An 18944-nucleotide genomic window follows, 5' to 3' on the forward strand; every position below is an offset into this window, starting at 1 on the left:
ACAAAGACTCTGAGTGTTAAAAATAAAAGCTAAAATAAAAAATAATAGTATTATTTTACTGATAAAAAAAAATACGTACAGTGATATAATTTTTGACATCAAGTTGCCATTCTTATAAAAATTATTCATAGGAATTTTTTTTTACCTCTTCTCTTTTATAAAAGAAGAAGAATATTTTGATAATATTTGTCAAATTTTTATTTCACAGTAAGTGAAGTTCATCTCGGCTTCTGCCGATTTGAGGACCTAGAATACTAAAACATCCGCTTGATATGCGGAGATCGTGAAATAAATTTCCTTTTATAATTAGAAGCAAAAAGGTAATTATAACATAATGGCATCATCGCCAAAAATGGGACCTCAGGATATGCCTCCTCCAGGTGGTTATGGTCCCATTCAAATTGAACGAATCAAACTGCGAAAACTCATTTCAGGTAAATCCTTCATTTCTCTCTAATTTCAATCTCTCAAGTTCAATATAAAAAATTATTTTTATATCTTTCTTTCCAGCCGTCATTTTAGCCGAAAACTATTTTCGTCTTCATTTTAGCCTCAATTACAAAACTTCGAATAATCATTTAATCGTTGTTCCAAAGTTTGGAATAATTTCTCCGAATTGTCAATTGCAATGTTTACATTGCAAAAACTCTTGACAATTCGGAGAAATTTGAATAGTCGAAAAATTTTTTATTTGAATATAAAAAATAAATCCAACTCTTGAGAAAATTAAAGTTAGAAGAGCAAAAAGCAAATGTTTGTTCAAGTGACCGAATTACTTATTTACCATTTGTTCTAAATGTTGCCGATAGATGAAGTGGAATTTTTTTTATACTTTAACGATTACATCATCTGTAGACAGAAAGATTTTAAACACATTTGGAGCAAATAGACGAACACATACCAATTGGTTTCGATCAAATTGTTACTCGAAATTTTGAATTTGAATTTTTATATTTAATGGGCAAAGAGCTGGGCAAAATGGTTTTTAAAACCTATTTAAAAATCATTTTGTCGATTAAAAATTATAATCTAATCTTCACTTAATTTTCAGCTCCAATAACTATCGCAGTATTTGTCGTCAGTCAGTTTGTTGGATTTCATATTTATGGATTAACGTGGCGAAAATTAAAAAATGAAGAAATTGAATTGCAAAGTGCAAGATTCGCTATGCTGCCAATGCTTCTGGCTGAGAGAGATCGAGCGTAAGTCATTTATGAAAGAAGTGATGGATATTTTCTCAATCTGCATTTCCCAATGGTCATTTTTCCGAAAATAATGAGTCTGAAAAATTCTCGTCAAAATGTCTATTATTTTCATAAATAATGAAATTCTTCTCCAAAATTCAATTATTTTTAAAAAATTTAATAAAATTCTTGGCAAAATTTCAATTATTTTCAATAACTTTCCAAAAGAATTCAATTATTTTTAAAAATTTGAGAAAATTCTTCCCAAAAATTCAATTATTTTCAAAAATTTTGACTAAAATTTTCCAAGAATTTTAAAATTTCTAAAAATAATTCATTCTTATAAAGAATTTTAGTACAATTTCTAAAAATAATTGAATTCTTTCCAAGATTTTTATAATTTTTTAAATTAATTGTATTCTAGCTGTGAATTTTATTAAAATTTTTCCAAATAATTGAATTCTTGATGAGAATTTTATTAATATTTTTAAAATAATTGAATTCTGACAAAGAACTTTATTAAAATTTTTAAAATAATTGAATTTATACAAAGAATTTTATTACAATTTTTAAAAATAATTGAATTTTTTCTAAGAATTTTAAGATTTCAAAAATTAATTGAATTCATGCTGAGAACTTTATTAAAATTTTTCTTTAAATAATTGCATTCTTATAAAGAATTTTATCAGAATCATATATAAATAATATAATTATTTTCTAAAAATTTGATAAATTTCTTGTCAAAATTTCAATAATTTTCTAAAAGAATTCAATTATTTTTAAATATTTTTGATAAAATTTTTCGCAAAAATTAAATTATTTTCAAAAATGGTGACTAAAATTTTCCAAGAATTTTAAGATTTCTGAAAATAATTAATTCTTATTAAGAATTTTAATACAATTACTAAAAATAATTGAATTCTTTCAAGGAATTTTATTATTTCTGAAAGTAATTGAATTCTTGCTGTGAATTTTATTAAAAATTTTTAAAAAAAAGTGAATTCTTTCCAAGAATTTTATATGATGTCTGAAATTAATTGAATTCTTGATGGGAATTTTATTAAAATTTTTAAAATCATTGAATTGTTGATGAGAAATTTATTAAAATTTTTCCAAATAATTGAATTCTTATAAAGAATTTTATCAGAATCATAAATAATAATTTTTTTTAGGAATTCAATTATTTCCATATATACAATATAACTCATCGGAGAATTTAAATTATTTCTAATAAAATTTTAATTTAATTCGTTAAAATTCGTCGAAAAAATTCATATTTAAAAAATTGCTTGTAAAATTCTTTATGGGAATTGAATTTTGAAGAAACATTGAATTATTCAATAATTTTTTCATTTTTGTATTCAAATAATTGGACTCTCTTAGATTTTTCTAATAAAAATTGATTTAAAATTGAATTTTAGGTAATAATTTAATATTAAATGCATTATAGAGTGAATTTTTAAAAGGTTTTAAATTTAAATCTATGAAGATCGGAATTTTTAATAATTTAAATTATCAATTCTGTAATTTTTTATTTTTTAAAGTTTAATTGAATCTTTTTTGAAATTATTTAAGTTTTTATTTTCAAATAAATATATTTAATTGAAGAATTTTCAAAATAGTCGAAATTTTTGGTAATATTGAATTGTAATGAAATAAATTTTAAAATTTATCAAAAAGAGCTTTTTCAAAAATTACTAAAAATAATTGATTTAAAGAAGAAATTTAGTTAAAAATTCTAGAAAATAATAAATCAATTTAAATAATGAAAATAATTTTGAAAAATTTACAGAAACCATATTTTTATAATATAAAATAATGATTTTATCACTCGATTGGGAAAAAATGGAAAATGTGCAAACTTGAAAATTCGGATAAGTTCTTGTGAAGAACAAGAACTTTTTTTTCTAAATTAAAAATAAACCCTTTGATTTTTCTATTTGTCCAGTTTCCTGAAGCAAGTCAGAAAGAATCGAGACGAAGAAAGGGAATTAATGAAAAACGATCCTGACTGGGAAGTTGGTACCTATTATGGTGAACCAATTTTCATCACCCGTCCGGAGGAGGAATTTCGTGAGCCGACATTCCAAGAATTTTACGCTCATGCATCATGGTCAGAATCAATCGCTCGTCGAATGATGCGACGTCATTTGGTTTAATTTAATATTGCGATTGTTAATTAGTAGTATCAAATATTGTCAAACCATTAACTAAAAAATAAGAACTGTGTATATTAAAAATTAAACTGAAATAAATAAATTAAAGAATTTGTCGATTATTCGATTCGCTTTTCCACACACACACACTTGTCAATAATAATTATTAAGAAAATCGTTTTTCATTTTTACATGAAGCTTCAATGGAAAATGTCAAATTTTTTTCAAAAAATGTCAACTTTTTTTTAAAGTTTAAAAGTATAATTACCTAAAATCACATTATAGCACACTATTCGAGTACATATAGTAGGCATTACTTCGTCAAAATGAATTATTAGAATATATTTACACTTGCTAGAATTATCATTGATTCTCGGTTTTTTCAGCAGCTGCCGCTGCCTGTGCTGCTTGTTGCTCCATCATTTTTTTCGTGAAAATTGGCAAAATTTCCGAATAAACTTCCATAACTCTGTGATTAGTGTTCACAAATTTCTGCGCACAGTTGCTTACACAAATATCCTAACAAGCAAAACGAAAATGTTGTTAAATTCTTTTCCCCAAAATAGACATTACAATTTTCCTATTGTAACTAAAAATACAATTTTTCAATTGTAACTAAATTTACAATTTTCCAATCGTAACTAAACTTACAATTTTCCAATTGTAACTAAAATTACTAATACAATAAATTTAAACAAACTCAAAAGCAACAAAGAAATATTTACAAAAGATTTTACCTCATACGATGAAATCTCTCTAGTAAGGAATGTATTCGTACAGTGATTAAAACACGTTTCAGAAATTTGATTATAGAGAAGCAGAAAATCTCTGAACTGTAAAAATAAATAATGTCAATTTAAAATATCATAAAACTAGCTAAAAATATTAAAAACTTTTCGCTAACGTAACATTCACAATACACGACTTTCATTACAACAGACAAAAAATCATTTTAAAATTGAGTGAAATTTGTCAAAATTTTGATAAAAAATAATTCTCTACTTTATATTTAATTAATAATTTATTTGCATACGTTTCTAATTTCTGGACTACTCATGTTCTGTAATGTTTTATAAATTTTAGTTCTATCTCGATATCAGCAAAACACGTGTTTACATGAATTCAGTTTGACATAACCTAATCTCACCTAACCTTCCTGACACCATCCGACCATCGTATAATTGTCAGCAATTGTCAGTGCACTGATAAAAAACATTCTAATCATTCTAATTAAATAAATTAACAAAAAATTTGATTTTAATACCTTTTTACTGTTTATTTTAATTTTGTGACTTTTAGATATTTAAATTTAACAACAGGATTAAGTTTACAATTCAGAAGTTTGATTGAGATTGAGAAATCAAGATTCACCGATGAAGATAATTTTTGTTGCATTTTAACTTTAACAAGAAATATTATCCAGGTAAATAAAAGTTTATTAGGATTAAATTGTTAATTAACTGAAAATATTTATTGTCCTAGTTTCCCGCTTGTTAAAAAATAGTAAATATGACAACGCTCTCAAAACGTACTTGGGAAGCATAAACGAATTATGGGTTATGTTTGTACTAGATTTTTGTTGATAAAAACATTCTTTTCATTGATATGACTTCGCAATCAGTTTTTATGGAATATTTCGAATGTAACGAAGAATTGAATATCAGTAAATTGTAGAGGTAATTGATTGTCTTTCTGTATTTCTATTCTGAAGATTTTAAACATAAACCTACAATTTTTTGCTTCTTGGGTATACCTTTCTCGAATGTGCGGTTTAAATATAAAAAAATAAAATTAAATAATTGAACCCCTTGATGCAAGAACCAGACATAGGCCATTGAAATTAAATGGGCTGCGTCTGGTTCTTGCATCAAGGCGTTCAATTACCCATGATTCCTTTTCAAATTATTTTTATGTTTCAAAAGATTTTCCGAATGGAAAGTTTCGTATAATTTTAATTTAACCTGTAATTATGCTTACAGGGTGGTCACAAGTTTCAGTTTATCAATTTCCCTGCCAATTTACTAGCATCAAAATTATTTTCCATAAAATAATTCTTTTTATAGGAAAATATGAATGTTTATAGAAAATAAGTAAAATTTATGAATTTTAAAAAGTTCTAAAAATCACTATTTTTGAAATTTAACTTTTTCTAAAAATTACGAAAGTAATTCTTTCAAAATTCAATCATTTTTCAATTCATTTTTTTTAGATTTATAAATAAAATTATTCAAAACTTTAATAATTTTATCTTATTCAATTCTAAATCAATTCTCATTAGAAAGTTCTACGAGAATTCAATTATTTAAATAATAAATAATTTATTTGAATAATTGAATAGTTTTTTAAAATTTGAATTCTTATAAAGAACTTTATCAACATTTTTTAAAATAATAAATAGTGAAAATTAACGATCACTCCGAGTCAAGGAGTGACTTGGAGTCACTTCCTTGACTCGGAGTGATCGTTAATTTTCACTATTTATTAAAATACGACTGAGTGATAGAATCATCTCTACTCTTATTTTTTAAAATAATTGAATTTTTACGAAGAATTGCATTAAATGAATTTTATTATTTATAATTCACTTTTCGGGGAATTCATTTAAAATTCTATTAAAAATAAAGGAAATCCTACGATGAGTTTTAATATTTATAAAAATAATAATTGAATTCTTACAACGATTATTATTAAAATTTTTAAAAATAATTGAATTTTTGAGAAGAATTTTATTATTTATAAAAATAATTGAATTCTTATAAAGAATTTTATTAAAATTTTAAAAAATAATTGAATTTTTGAGAAGAATTTTATTATTTATCAAAATTATAATAATAAACGAACAGTTTTTTAAGAAATTCAATGATTTTAAAAATATTTTACCAAATTTCAATTATTTGGAAATTTTTCAATTTTTAAAATATTTTTCGAAAAAAATTAATTATTTAAATAGATTTTTTTAGAAAATTCTTCGCAAGAATTCAATTATTTTTATAAATAATAAAATATTCTTCTCAAGAATTCAATTAATTTTTTTAATTTTTATAAAATTCTTAAAATAATTGAATTTTTATAAAGAATTTTATTTAAATTTTAAAAAATAACTGAATTCTTGAGAAGAAATTTATTCAAATTTTTAAGAATAATTGCATTTTTAGCGAAATAAATTTAAAATTGAATTAAAAATAATTGAAATCCTGAGATGAGTTTTATTATTTATGAAAATAATTGAATTGCTAAAAATAAGAATTTTATTATTTATGATTCATATAAAATTCTTTATAAGAATTCAATTATTTTCAAAAATTTTAATAAATTTTGTCAGTAGGAATTCAATTATTTTTAGAAATAATAAAATTCTTCTCAGGAATTAAATTATTTTTTTAAATTTTTATAAAATTCTTAAAATAATTGAATTTTTATAAAGAATTTTATTTAAATTTTAAAAAATAACTGAATTCTTCAGAATTTTATTATTTATAAAAATAATTGAATTCTTGCGAAGAATTTTATTGATTTTTTTCGAAAAATATTTTAAAAAATTGAAAAATTTCCAAAATAATTGAAATTTGATTAAATCTTTTAAAAATCATTGAATTTCTTAAAAAAAAAAATTTTGTATAATTTAAAAAACTAATTACTTTTTTTAAAATTTTAATTAAAACTTTTGAACCTTGATTTTTTTCCAAAATATCAAAAATAATTCTAAATAATAATTGTAATGTTATTATTTTTTTGTATGTATTTTTAAATTTTCGGAATTAATACCATGTAATTGAAAATACTGAAAATATTTCATTTTTAAAAAATTAGAAGCTAATTAAATTAAAATTTTTCAAAAGTTGATGTTTGAAAATTTTAATCAAATACTTGAAAAAAATCAATTATTTTCAATTAAATTTTAACAAAATTTCAATTATTCAAAAAAATTCTTATTATAGATATATTTTTGAAAAATTTAATTATCTTAAAAAATTATTCAAAAATAATTTTTCAAAGATTTGCTTATTGTTATTTTTCGCACTATGAAAATCAAAATAAGTTGCAGTTCATACGAAAAATTGTGGTATTTTGTTGTAATTTGTGGAAGAAAAGTCGAAAAAGTCGCAATTTTTTAAAATAAGTTGAAAAAAGTTTTAAGTTTCTTAAGTTCCCTGCCAAAAAAATTTTTTCCTGTTATTTTTTATTTATTTTTATTTTCTTTACTGACAAAAAATTTGGTTTTCCTGACATTTTCCTCTGACTTTACTGACATGTGGCCACCCTGGTTTAATATAACGACCGAATACTCTGAGCGGGGGAGAAAAGTACAACTTTCGCCCCTCTATTTCAATCTAAAAAAGTACTCCTTTCAGAGCAGTTGGAAAAAAATCATTCACAGCAAATTTTTTTGGAATATTTCCCCCAAAGTGTTAAAACAAAAAAATAAACTTTCGCCTGCGAAAAGGATGCACGCAGACAGTCCCCCGCTCTTGCCCCCCTTGTGTCATTATCTTACCGGTTGAACTGTTTCAGGTAGTTATGGGCACTTTGGAATTAAAACAAAGCCTTACCGGACACAGGGGGAGAGTGTGGAATGTCTGTTGGCATCCGCTTGGCAGTTGTGTCGCGTCTTGTGGCGAAGATAAAACAATCAGGATCTGGGCCCCGAAGGGCAGCCAGTGGGTCATAAAGACAATTTTAACCGAAGGCCATACGAGAACAATAAGGGAGATTGCATGGTCCCCTTGCGGAAATTACATAGCCTCAGTGAGTTTCGACGCAACCATTGCGATCTGGGATAAAAAATCAGGCCAATTTGAATGTACCGCGACTTTAGAAGGTCATGAAAATGAAGTTAAGAGTGTCAGTTGGTCGGCGAGTGGACAACTATTGGCATCATGCAGTCGTGACAAATCCGTTTGGGTCTGGGAAGTCAATGACGACGAGTACGAATGCGCCGCTGTTATAAATGCACATTCCCAAGATGTTAAGAAGGTAATTTTTTCCTTTTTAACTCCATCGATAGTCCATCGATGGTTTACTTTAATTTCTTTTTGTATTATTCGAGACACGTTTCTAACTAGAGTAATAATTCAAAATCGTTTTCTTTTATTTGCGGAGCAAGAACTGCAAGAGACAGAAAAGGACAGAGACTTATTCGTATCCTTTTCTATCTCATGCTTCACTTTCGTGAAAGAACTTTGAACCTTAAAAAAATCATCCTTAAAAAAAAGGTGACAATTTTTCCATTGAAGCTTCATGAGAAAAACTTTGCCCAGCCCTAAATAATTTTATAGGCAACTTTATAAACTCACCCCGCTTCTTATTAAATTTCGACAATTAACAGTTTGAGGTTCTCCTACTTCTTGTTTCCAATTTTACACCTGTAACAATTAAAACAACATTAATAATATCAGGCTTCTCTTTCGATAATTAATTTTAAAAAAGTGACTTTAAGACTAAAAAAAGTAGCTACCGAAAAATGAAAATTGACGACTAAAAAAAATCTCGTTTTAGACGATTCCAGGGCTCGAACTGGATCCGTAAATTTGCCTTAAGTCCGTAAAACTTAGTTTTATTGAAAAAAGGTTCAAAAAGTCCGTAATTTGATTGAAAAAGGACGAAAATTTCGTAAATTGTACGATATAATTTGAAGAATTTTAGAGAAATTACAAATGATTGCAGAAATTCAATTATTTTCAAAAATAATAAAATTCTTCACAAAAATTCAATTATATTCAAAAACTTAAAAAAAATTTCAAGTATCTTTAGAAATAATAAAATTCTACTCTGAAATTGAATTATTTTCGAAAATTTTAATAAAATTCTTGGCAAAATTTTAATTATTTTTAAAAATTTTCCTCAATTCAATGATTTTCGACATCTACTGTTTTTATCAAAATTTTCCAAAAGAATTCAATTACTTAAAAAAATTTAATAAAATTCTACGCAAACATTTAATTATTTTCATAAAATAATAAAAATTTCACAGGAATTCAATTATTTACAAATATTTTTATAAATTTCTTCGCATTAATTCAATTATTTTCATAAATAATAATATTTTTAGAGGGATTCAATTATTTTCGTAAATAATAACTCTATTTTTAGGAATTCAATTATTTCCATAAATAATTAAACTCATAGCAGAAGTTCAACTATTTTTTAAAGAATTTTAATCGAATTTCTCGAAAAATGTAATTATTCTTAAAAATTTAAATAAAATTCGTCAAAAGAATTCAATTATTTAAAATTTTGTTGATAAAATTCTTCTCAAAAATTCAATTATATTTAAAAATAATAAAAATTTTCGAGAAAATTCAATTACTTTTAGAAATGTCAATAAAATTCTTAAATATAATATTGAATTCTTTGGATTAAAATTTTACTAAATGTTTCGAGGAATTCGATTAAAATTGTATTAAAAATAATTGAAATTCTGCAATGAGTCTAATTATTTATGAAAATAATTGAATTCCTAAAAAAAATTATATTATTTATGATTTTGATAAAATTCTTTATAAGAATTCAATTATTTAAAAAGATTTTAACAAAATTCTTAGCTTGAATTCAATAATATTCAAAAATAATAAAATTCTTCTAAATAAATCAATTATTTTTTGAAATTGTAATAAAATTTTTAAATGCAATATTCAATTATTTTCATTAAAATTTTTCTATATAAACTTTTCGAGAAATTTGATTAAAATTGTAATAAAAATATTTGAAATTTCAACAAGAATTTTATTAAAATTATTGAAAATAATTGAATACTTTTAATAATTCAAAAAATTCGACAATTCTGTGAAATTAATTTTTTCGAGAGAAAATTAAAAAAATTTAATTTTGTAAAAGTTACAAATTATTGCAGAAATTCAATTATTTTCAAAATTTCCTTTTTGAAAAAAAATTAAATATTTTTCAAAAATAATAAAATTCTTCTTTGGGATTCAATTATATTCACAAATAATCAAATTTTTCTCAAGAATTTAATTATTTTTTAAAATTTTAATAAAATTCTTTATAAGAATTCAATTATTTTTATAAATATTAAAACTTATCGCAGGATTTCAATTATTTTTAATACAATTTTAATCAAATTTCTCGAAAAATGTAATTATTCTTAAAAATTTTAATATAATTCGTCTTAAAAAATTCAATTTTTAAAAAATTTGTTGATATAATTTTTTATAAGAATTCAATTATTTTCAAAGATTTTAAGTAAATTTTTCGAAAAATTCAATTATTTTTATAAATAATAAAATTCTTGGCAGAAATTCAATTTTTTCAATACAATTTTAATAAAATGTTTCTAAAAAATTTAATTATTTTCATGAATAATAAAATTCTTTAATAGCTTTTCAATTATTTTTAATAAAGTTTCAAACAAATTCTCTAAAAAATGTTATTTTTCTTAAAAATTTGATTAAAATTCATCAAAAAAATTCAATTATTTAAAAATTTGTTAATAAAATTCTTTATGAGAATTTAATTTTAAGAAACATTCAATTATTCAGTAAATTATTTATTTATGTATTTAAATAATCAAATTTTAGTAGAATTTTCTAATAAAAATTGATTTAATAATGAATTTCAGTTTCAATTTTAGATAATAATTGAATATTAAATGCATGATGGCGTGAATTTTTAGAAGTAATTGAATTTTGAAATTAATTTTTTTTTGAAAAAGTTTAATTGAATTTTTTTTGAAATTATTTCAAATGTTTATTTTTTAATACACCAACAATTGAAGAATTTCCAAATAATCGATAAAATTTCGTAAAATCGAATATTGCAAACAAAAGGATTTAAAAATAGTCAAAGAACTTTTTTCGAAAATTATTAAAAATAATTGATTTATTGAAGAATTTTAGTTAAAAATTCTTGAAAATAATAATTGAATTGAAATTATGAAAATAATTTTGAATATTTTATTTTTGGTCCGTAAAGTCTGTATTTACTATTTTTAAATACTTTCACTGGTTCGAGCCCTGAATATCCGAAAAATAAACTCACCCCACTTTTAATTTAAATTTCGACATGACAATTGACAGTTTGAGGTCCTGCTGCTTCTTGTTTCCAATTTTACACCTGTAACAATTAAAACAACATTAATAATTAAATTCTTAAATTTTCTTGCGAAAATATTTTTGAAAATAATTGAATCGTTTCTAAGAAAGAAATCTTGTATTTACAGAATTTGAATCGTTTTATTCTTTTAACTGAAGTAGAAAAATCATTTTTTTGCCATTACACTCTCGATTGGTTATAATTTTAATACAATTGTAGTTTTGTTTTTTTAATGGTTTTTTAATAGCAATTTTAATTTTCCAGGTCAGATGGCATCCGACGAGTGACATTTTAGCTTCGGCGAGTTACGACAATACAATAAAAATTTTCAAAGAGGACACTGCAGATTCCGATTGGATTTGCGTAGCGACACTATCGTCGCACACATCAACAGTGTGGAGTCTAACATTTAACAAGACAGGCGATCGAATAGCAAGTTGCAGCGATGATAAGACAGTGAAAATTTGGCAGGAATATAAACCGGAAAATAATGCGGGCATTCAAACACCGGACAATGAACCAGTTTGGAAGTGTGTTTGTACATTGTCGGGTTTTCATACCAGGACAATTTACGACATTGATTGGTGCAAAAATACTGGATTAATAGCAACGGCATGCGGTGATGATATTATAAGAATATTTAAGGAGGACGACGATTCGGATCCAAATCAACCGACATTTAATTTAGTTTATAGTACGGAAAACGCACATTCACAGGATGTGAATTCAGTTCAGTGGAGTCCAACAGAAGTTGGTTATTTAGCGTCAGCGAGCGATGATGGCCAAGTTAAACTCTGGTTTTACAGCGATTGATTTTAGTTACTTTTTTATGTATTAAATAGAGAAAAAAATATATTGTCTTATATTTTCGAAACATTCAATCTTTTGTTAATGATTCTTCCCACATCTTTCATAGTTGTAATAAAATGGTAATAGTATCGTTGACTTCACAGGGTTGCAACAAAAATTTAATTTTGTTTTTCCCTCACTTTTCCCTGAAATTTTATCAAAATTTTTAAAAATAATTGAATTCTTTCGGAGAATTTAAAAAAAAATTTTTAAGAATAAATGCAATTTTCTATCATTTTATTTAAAATTGTATAAAAAATAATTCAAATTCTGCCATAAACTTTTTTTATTTATGAAAATAATAATTGAATTCTTGCAACGAATTTTATTAACAAATTTTTTAAAGCATTGAATTCCTGTGAAGAATTTTATTTGTGAAAATAATTGAATTCCAAAGAAAAATATTATTATTTATGAAAATAATTAATTTTTTGCGAAAAAAAAATTTCATTAAAGTTGTATTTTAAATAATCGATTTCTTTTGTACAATTTTATTAAAATATTTGAAAATAATTGAATTCCAGTGAAAAATTCTAATATTTTTATAAATATTCTTTAAAATAATTAAATTCTTACTTAGAATTTTATTAATTATGATGATAATTCAATTCTTATAAATAATTTTATTAAAATTTTTCAAAGTTAATTGAATTTCTGCGAAGAAATTTTTTCAAATTCTTTAAAGAAATAATTAAAATCCTGCAAAAAAATTTATAATTTTTGAAAACTTGCTAAGAATTTATTTAAATCTTCAAAAATAATTTAATTTATTCGAGGAATTCAATTTAAATTTTATTAAATATCTTTCAATTCTCATAAAGAATTTAATCAAAATTCTTCAAAATAATTAAATTATTTTCAGAAATTTTATTAAAATTGTATCGAAAATAATTGAAGTCCTGCGAAGAATTTTATGAAAATTCATTTAAAATAATTGATTTTCTAAAAAGAATTTTATTATATTTATGAAAATAATTAAATATCTCAAAAGAATTTAATTATTTATGAAGGTAATTCAATTCTTGACTAGAATTTTATAAAAAATTTTCCAAAATAAATTGAATTCTTTAGAAGAATTGAAATTTTTGAGAAATTTATATTAATTATTATTTAAAATTTTAACTGAAAGTCATTTTAAAAAAAATTTTTATTAAAAAAATTCAACGAGAATTCAATTATTTGAAAATAAAAATAAATAATTTATTGAATATAATTTAATGTTTCTTAAAATTGTACTAAAAATAATTGATTTCTTGCGAAGAATTTTATTTAAATTTTTAAAAAATAATAATTGAATTTCTCAGAATTTTTAAAAACTTTTTCAAAAAAAATTAAATCTCATCGAGAAAATTCATTGAAAAATTGAAAATAATTGAAATCTGACGAAGAATTATATTAATTTTTGTTCTTTAAATAATTGAATTCCTATAAAAATATTTATTTTTGAAAAGAATTGAATTCTTGGGAAGGATTTCATTAAAATTTCTTAAATAATTGAATTGCTTCGAAGAATTTTAATTTTTACGAAAATAATTGAATTGTTTCGAAGATTTTTACTAACAATTTTGACAATTATTGTATTGCAAGAAAGAATTTTATATTTTAAAAAAATAATTATATTCTATAATCAATTTTATTACAATTTTTGAAATTTATAAAGGATTTTATCAAAACTTTTTTAAAATAATTGAATTCCGGAGAAAAATATTATTATTTATGAAAATAATTAATTTCTTGTGAAGAATTTTATTCAAATTTTTTTTAAATAATAATTGAATTTCTTAGATTTTTTAAAAACTTTTTCAAAAAAAAATTCAATTTCATCGAGAAATTTCATTAAAAAATTGAAAATAATTGAAATCTGACGAAGAATTTTATTAAATTTTTTTTTATATAATTGAATTTCTGTGAAAATGTTTATTTTTGAAAAGAATTGAATTCTTAAGAATAATTTTTTTAAAATTTCTTAAATAATTGAATTGCTTCAAAGAATTTTATTTTTTTACGAAAATAATTGAATTGTTTCCAAGATTTTTACAAACAATTTTGACAATAATTGTATTTCAAGGAAGAATGTTACATTTTAAGAAAATAATTGTATTCTATTATTAATTTTATTACAATTATTGAAATTTGTTAAGCATTTTATCAAAATTTTTCTAAATAATTGAATTCTCGAGAAAAATTTTATTATTTATGAAAATAATTCATTTCTTGCGAAGAATTTTATTCAATTTTTTTTAAATAATTGAATTCGCCTAAAGAAATGTATTATTTGTGAAAATAATTTAATTTTTAAGAAGAATTGTATTGAAAATTTTATTAACTAAATCTTGTAAAGAATTTTGTCAAAATTTTTTGAAATAATAGAATTTTTAAAAGAATTTTATTAAAATTTTTCGAAATAACTGAATTTCTTAGAACTATTTTTTATTCAATTCTCTGAATTTATTTGAATTTTTTCGAGAAATTTCATTAAAAAATGAAAAATAATTGAATTGGTTCGAAGAAATTTATAAAAATATTTGTAAATAATTGAATTCCAATAGAATTTTTATTATATTGGTTTTTATGAAAATAATTGAAATTTTATTAAAATTCTTGAAAATAATTTAATTTTTCGATAAGAATTTTTTTATTTTTAAAGACAATTGAAATTTTGACGAGAATTTTTCTAAAAATTTTTGAAAATAATTGAATTTTTGCGAAGTATAAAAATGAAAAAAGAAAAAGAAAAAGAAAATAAAAAATTGTTACTATAGAAAAAATAACTGTAACGGAATGAATAATTTTCTCCCTCGTTTTTTTCTGTTTTAGAATAATTAATGTTTGGCAGATCTGTCCAGTCGGGACTAAATCAAACCATTTTGCACTCAATTCGTTATTCACACACAATGGGACTACCGTTAAAAACTGTCGTCGAGAAGTTGAATAGTTTTGCTAATTTGAAACTAGCGGCTTCGTGGGATAACGTTGGATTACTTATCGAACCTACTGAACCAAAAGATATTTCACATATTTTACTAACCAACGATTTAACCGAGGATGTTATGCAAGAAGCTGTCGACGTCCAGACCGATTTCATTCTATCCTACCATCCTCCTATTTTTAGTCCTCTAAAATCTATAACAACCAGAACTTGGAAGGTGAATTCCGAAAAAATCTAATTATTCAATTCTTTTGGGAAATTTTTTTATTAAAATATTAGATATTAAAAATCATTGAATTAGGAAAAATTTGTGCAAATAGTTGAATCGTTTTAAAGAATTTTATTAAAATTATTTTTTTTATTTCAACCGTTAACAAATAATAATAAATTCCAGGAGCGAATTGCAGCCAAATGTCTAGAAAACAAAATCGCTCTTTACTCGCCTCACACAAGTTTTGATTCTATAAACGGGGGTGTCAACGATTGGCTAGCAGCTGCTTTCGGTAGGTTTCAATTTTTATCCGACTTTTAAAATTCCCAAAAAGATAAATTAAAATTGTGATTTAATTTTACAGATCCAGAGTCGAGTGGCCCCATTGAACCTGGACTATCAGATCCAAGAACTGGTTTCGGACGATTTTGTACATTAAAGAAACCAATTTCGATTGAAGATGCAGTCAAAATTGTCAAAGAACGAACTGAACTCTCGCACGTGCGATTGGCTCGTAAATGTGGTTCAGGTAAGAATTAAAATTCAACCCCAAAAAAAAATTTCCTTGTTCTACAATTTTTTGTTTCAATTTTTAGCCGACTCGATAAGAACCGTAGCACTTTGTGCAGGTTCAGGAACATCAGTTTTCAAATCATCGCCACAAGCCGATTTATATCTCACTGGCGAAATGTTTCATCACGACATTTTAGATTTAACACACAAGGGTGGAAATGTAATTCTCACAAATCATTCCGATTCGGAACGTGGTTATCTTAAGGAATTTTCGAAAATATTCACTGAATTAGTTGGTAATTCAGTAAAAGTGCAAGTTTCACAGAAAGATAAAGATCCACTAATAACAGTGTAATTTTTCCGTGTATACAAAAGAAATTATAAAAAATAAAAATAAAAGCATTCATCTTTAATACATAAAAGTATCTTGTTGATTATCACACGTGTCCAAGAAAGTATGACTTTAATTAAACCAACTATAAGTTCGTAAAACTTTCCCAGTGAAAGTTTTAATTAATTTCGCTATTCACGAAAGACTTTAATTAATCGCGCATTAAAGTTTCATCTACTTAACGGTCTCAAAATGGGACCCCGGCGCAGAAAGTCAATTTTCGTAATGTAAAATTAATCGAAAACATATAAATTTATTATTTTTCTTATTTCAAATTTCAAAAATTTCACATTCAAAACCTTTTGAAATTCAATAACTTAAAAAAATATTATAATATTATAAAACAGGAAGAAAGGGTTCACTCCGAGTCGAAGACTCAGAGTAAATTCTTTCTTCCTGTTTTATAATAATTAAAAATGACCGAAAAAAATCATTATTTTACATTATAAGTATTATTCGGAAATTCTCTAATTAAATATAAATTAGAAAATAAAAACTTCAAATAATTTCAACAAAAAAATACGCAATTAAATTCTCCCAAAAAAAATTAATTCTTATTGTTATAGTTAAGAGTATGAAAAATTCAGATTTTCAAAAATTTTAATTTGAAAATTCGACAAAAATTCAATTATTTAAATATAAAAATAAATAATTTTTTGAAAAATTTAGTTTCTTAAAATTCAATTCCAATGAAGAATTTTATCAACAAATTAAATAATTAAATTCTTTTGACGAAATGATATAAAATTTTTAGGAATAATTACATTTTTCAAAGCAATTTGATTGAAATTGTATTAAAAAGTAATTGAAATTCTGCGATGAATTTTATTTATGAAAATAATTGATTTTCTGAAAAGAATTTTATTATTTATGAAAATAATTAAATTTCGAAGAAAAATTTAATTATTTATGAAGTTAATTGAATTCTTGACTAGAATTTTATAAAAATTTTCGAAAATAAATAAATTTAATTCTTTAGAAGAATTTTAATAAAATTATAAAGAATTGCATTTTTAGAGAAATTTATATCAATTATTATTTAAAATTTTAACTGAAAGTCATATTTAAATAAATGTGGTATTTTATTAATAAATTTTTTTTGAAAATAATTGAATTCCTAAAAAGCATTTTATTATTTATGAAAATAATTAAATTCTTGTGAACGATTATATTGAAATTTTTTAAAATAATTAAATTTCCAAGAAAAAATTTATTATTTTTAAAAATAATTGAATTCATCTGATGAATACTATTATTTTTAAAATAATTGAATTTTGCAAAGAATTTTATTCAAATTCTTTAAAATAATTCTTGGGAAGAATTTTTTTAAAATCTAGAAGAATAATTGAATGATTTCAAAAAAATTTCATAAAAATTTAATTTAAAATAATTTATTTTTTTCGAACAATTTTATTAAAATATTTGGAAATAATTGAAGTCCTGCGGATAATTATATTAAAATTCTTTAAAATAATTAAAATCCTACAAAAAATTTTATAATTTTTGAGAACATACTAAGAATTTATTTAAATCTTCAAAAATAATTGAATTTGTTCGAGAAATCTAATTTCAATTTTATTGAACATCTTTTAATTCTTAAAAAGAATTTAATAAAAATTTTTCAAAATAATAAAATTCTTTTCAGAAATTTTATTGAAACTGTATTGCAAATAATTGAAGTCCCGCGAAGAATTTTATCAAAATTCATTAAAATAATTGATTTCCTAAAAAGAATTTTATTTTTTATGAAAAGAATTAAATTTCTAAAAAGAATTTAATTATTTACGAAGATAATTCAATTCTTGACTAGAATTTTATTAAAATTTTTGAAAATAATTGAATTATTTCAAAGAAATTTAATTAAAATTGTATTTAAAATAATTGATTTCTTTTGAACAGTTTTATTAAAATATTTGGAAATTCAATTCTCGTAAATAATTTTATTAAAATTTTTCAAAGTTAATTGAATTACTGCGAAAAATTTTATTAAAATTATTCTTTTAAATAATTCAAATCCTGCAGAAAATTTTATAATTTTTGAAAACTTGATAAGAATTTATTTAAATCTTCAAAAATAATTGAATTTGTTCCAGGAATTCAATTTAAATATTATTGAACAACTTTCAATTCTCATAAAGAATTTCATTAAAACTTTTCAAAATAATTAAATTCTTCTCAGAAATTTTATTGAAATTGTATTGCAAATAATTGAAGTCCTGCGAAGAATTTTATCAAAATTTCTTCTGCTATCATTTGTAACTTTTCTCAAAAAATCTAATTATTTTAGTGAAATTGAATTCTTGGGAAGAATCTTATCAAAATTTCTTAAATAATTGAATTGCTTCGAAGAATTTTATTTTTTACAAAAAAAATTGAATTGTTTCGAAGATTTTTACAAACAATTTTGACAATAATTTTGTATTTCAAGGAAGAATGTTGTATTTTAAGAAAATAATTGTATTCTATGATCAATTTTATTATAATTTTTGAAATTTATAAAGCATTTTGTCAAAATTTTTTTAAATAATTGAATTCTTGAGAAAAATTTTTTATTTTTGAAAATAATTGATTTCTTGCGAAGAATTTTATTCAAATTTTTTAAAATAATAATTGAATTTCTCAGAATTGTTTATAACTTTTTCAAAATAAATTAAAATTCTCC

General features: G+C 22.3%; 3 protein-coding genes and 1 long non-coding RNA gene across 6 annotated transcripts in view; 2 read left to right on the forward strand and 2 right to left on the reverse strand.

Annotated features, from left to right (window-relative positions):
* Nucleotides 1-18944, reverse strand: part of LOC122500534 — a 45760-nt gene that overhangs the window by 9593 nt on the left and 17223 nt on the right. The window contains exons 3-4 of the long non-coding RNA XR_006301486.1: nucleotides 11336-11410; nucleotides 8635-8703 (exon numbers count right to left, since the gene is read on the reverse strand). This is a non-coding gene — a long non-coding RNA (uncharacterized LOC122500534). The remainder of the gene's footprint in view (nucleotides 1-8634; nucleotides 8704-11335; nucleotides 11411-18944) is intronic.
* Nucleotides 95-3451, forward strand: LOC122500532 (NADH dehydrogenase [ubiquinone] 1 alpha subcomplex subunit 13). The gene is made up of 3 exons (XM_043609498.1): nucleotides 95-434; nucleotides 1052-1202; nucleotides 3133-3451. The coding sequence occupies exons 1-3, from the start codon at nucleotides 335-337 to the stop codon at nucleotides 3341-3343; spliced, it is 462 nt and encodes a 153-aa protein (XP_043465433.1). The 5' UTR covers nucleotides 95-334; the 3' UTR covers nucleotides 3344-3451.
* Nucleotides 3519-4492, reverse strand: LOC122500533 (mitochondrial import inner membrane translocase subunit Tim10 B-like). The gene is made up of 3 exons (XM_043609500.1): nucleotides 4374-4492; nucleotides 4078-4173; nucleotides 3519-3859 (listed from the first exon to the last, which is right to left on the reverse strand). The coding sequence occupies exons 1-3, from the start codon at nucleotides 4395-4397 to the stop codon at nucleotides 3704-3706; spliced, it is 276 nt and encodes a 91-aa protein (XP_043465435.1). The 5' UTR covers nucleotides 4398-4492; the 3' UTR covers nucleotides 3519-3703.
* On the forward strand, nucleotides 4623-16313 carry LOC122500529 (probable cytosolic iron-sulfur protein assembly protein Ciao1). Of its 3 annotated transcripts, XM_043609490.1 has the most exons (5): nucleotides 4623-4763; nucleotides 15056-15384; nucleotides 15562-15670; nucleotides 15743-15907; nucleotides 15975-16313. In XM_043609490.1, exons 2-5 carry the CDS (start codon nucleotides 15064-15066, stop codon nucleotides 16244-16246), a joined length of 867 nt encoding a protein of 288 aa, XP_043465425.1. In that variant the 5' UTR covers nucleotides 4623-4763; nucleotides 15056-15063; the 3' UTR covers nucleotides 16247-16313. The 3 variants fall into 3 exon arrangements, with proteins under 3 accessions (XP_043465425.1, XP_043465423.1, XP_043465422.1); XM_043609488.1 differs by lacking the exons at nucleotides 15056-15384; nucleotides 15562-15670; nucleotides 15743-15907; nucleotides 15975-16313 and adding exons at nucleotides 7857-8314; nucleotides 11654-12270 and having other exon boundaries at nucleotides 4629-4763; XM_043609487.1 differs by lacking the exons at nucleotides 15056-15384; nucleotides 15562-15670; nucleotides 15743-15907; nucleotides 15975-16313 and adding exons at nucleotides 7853-8314; nucleotides 11654-12270 and having other exon boundaries at nucleotides 4634-4763.

The sequence above is a fragment of the Leptopilina heterotoma genome, unplaced genomic scaffold, assembly GCF_015476425.1.
Source record: "Leptopilina heterotoma isolate Lh14 unplaced genomic scaffold, ASM1547642v1 Lhet_188, whole genome shotgun sequence".
In the NCBI taxonomy this organism is placed as follows: Eukaryota; Metazoa; Arthropoda; class Insecta; order Hymenoptera; family Figitidae; genus Leptopilina; species Leptopilina heterotoma.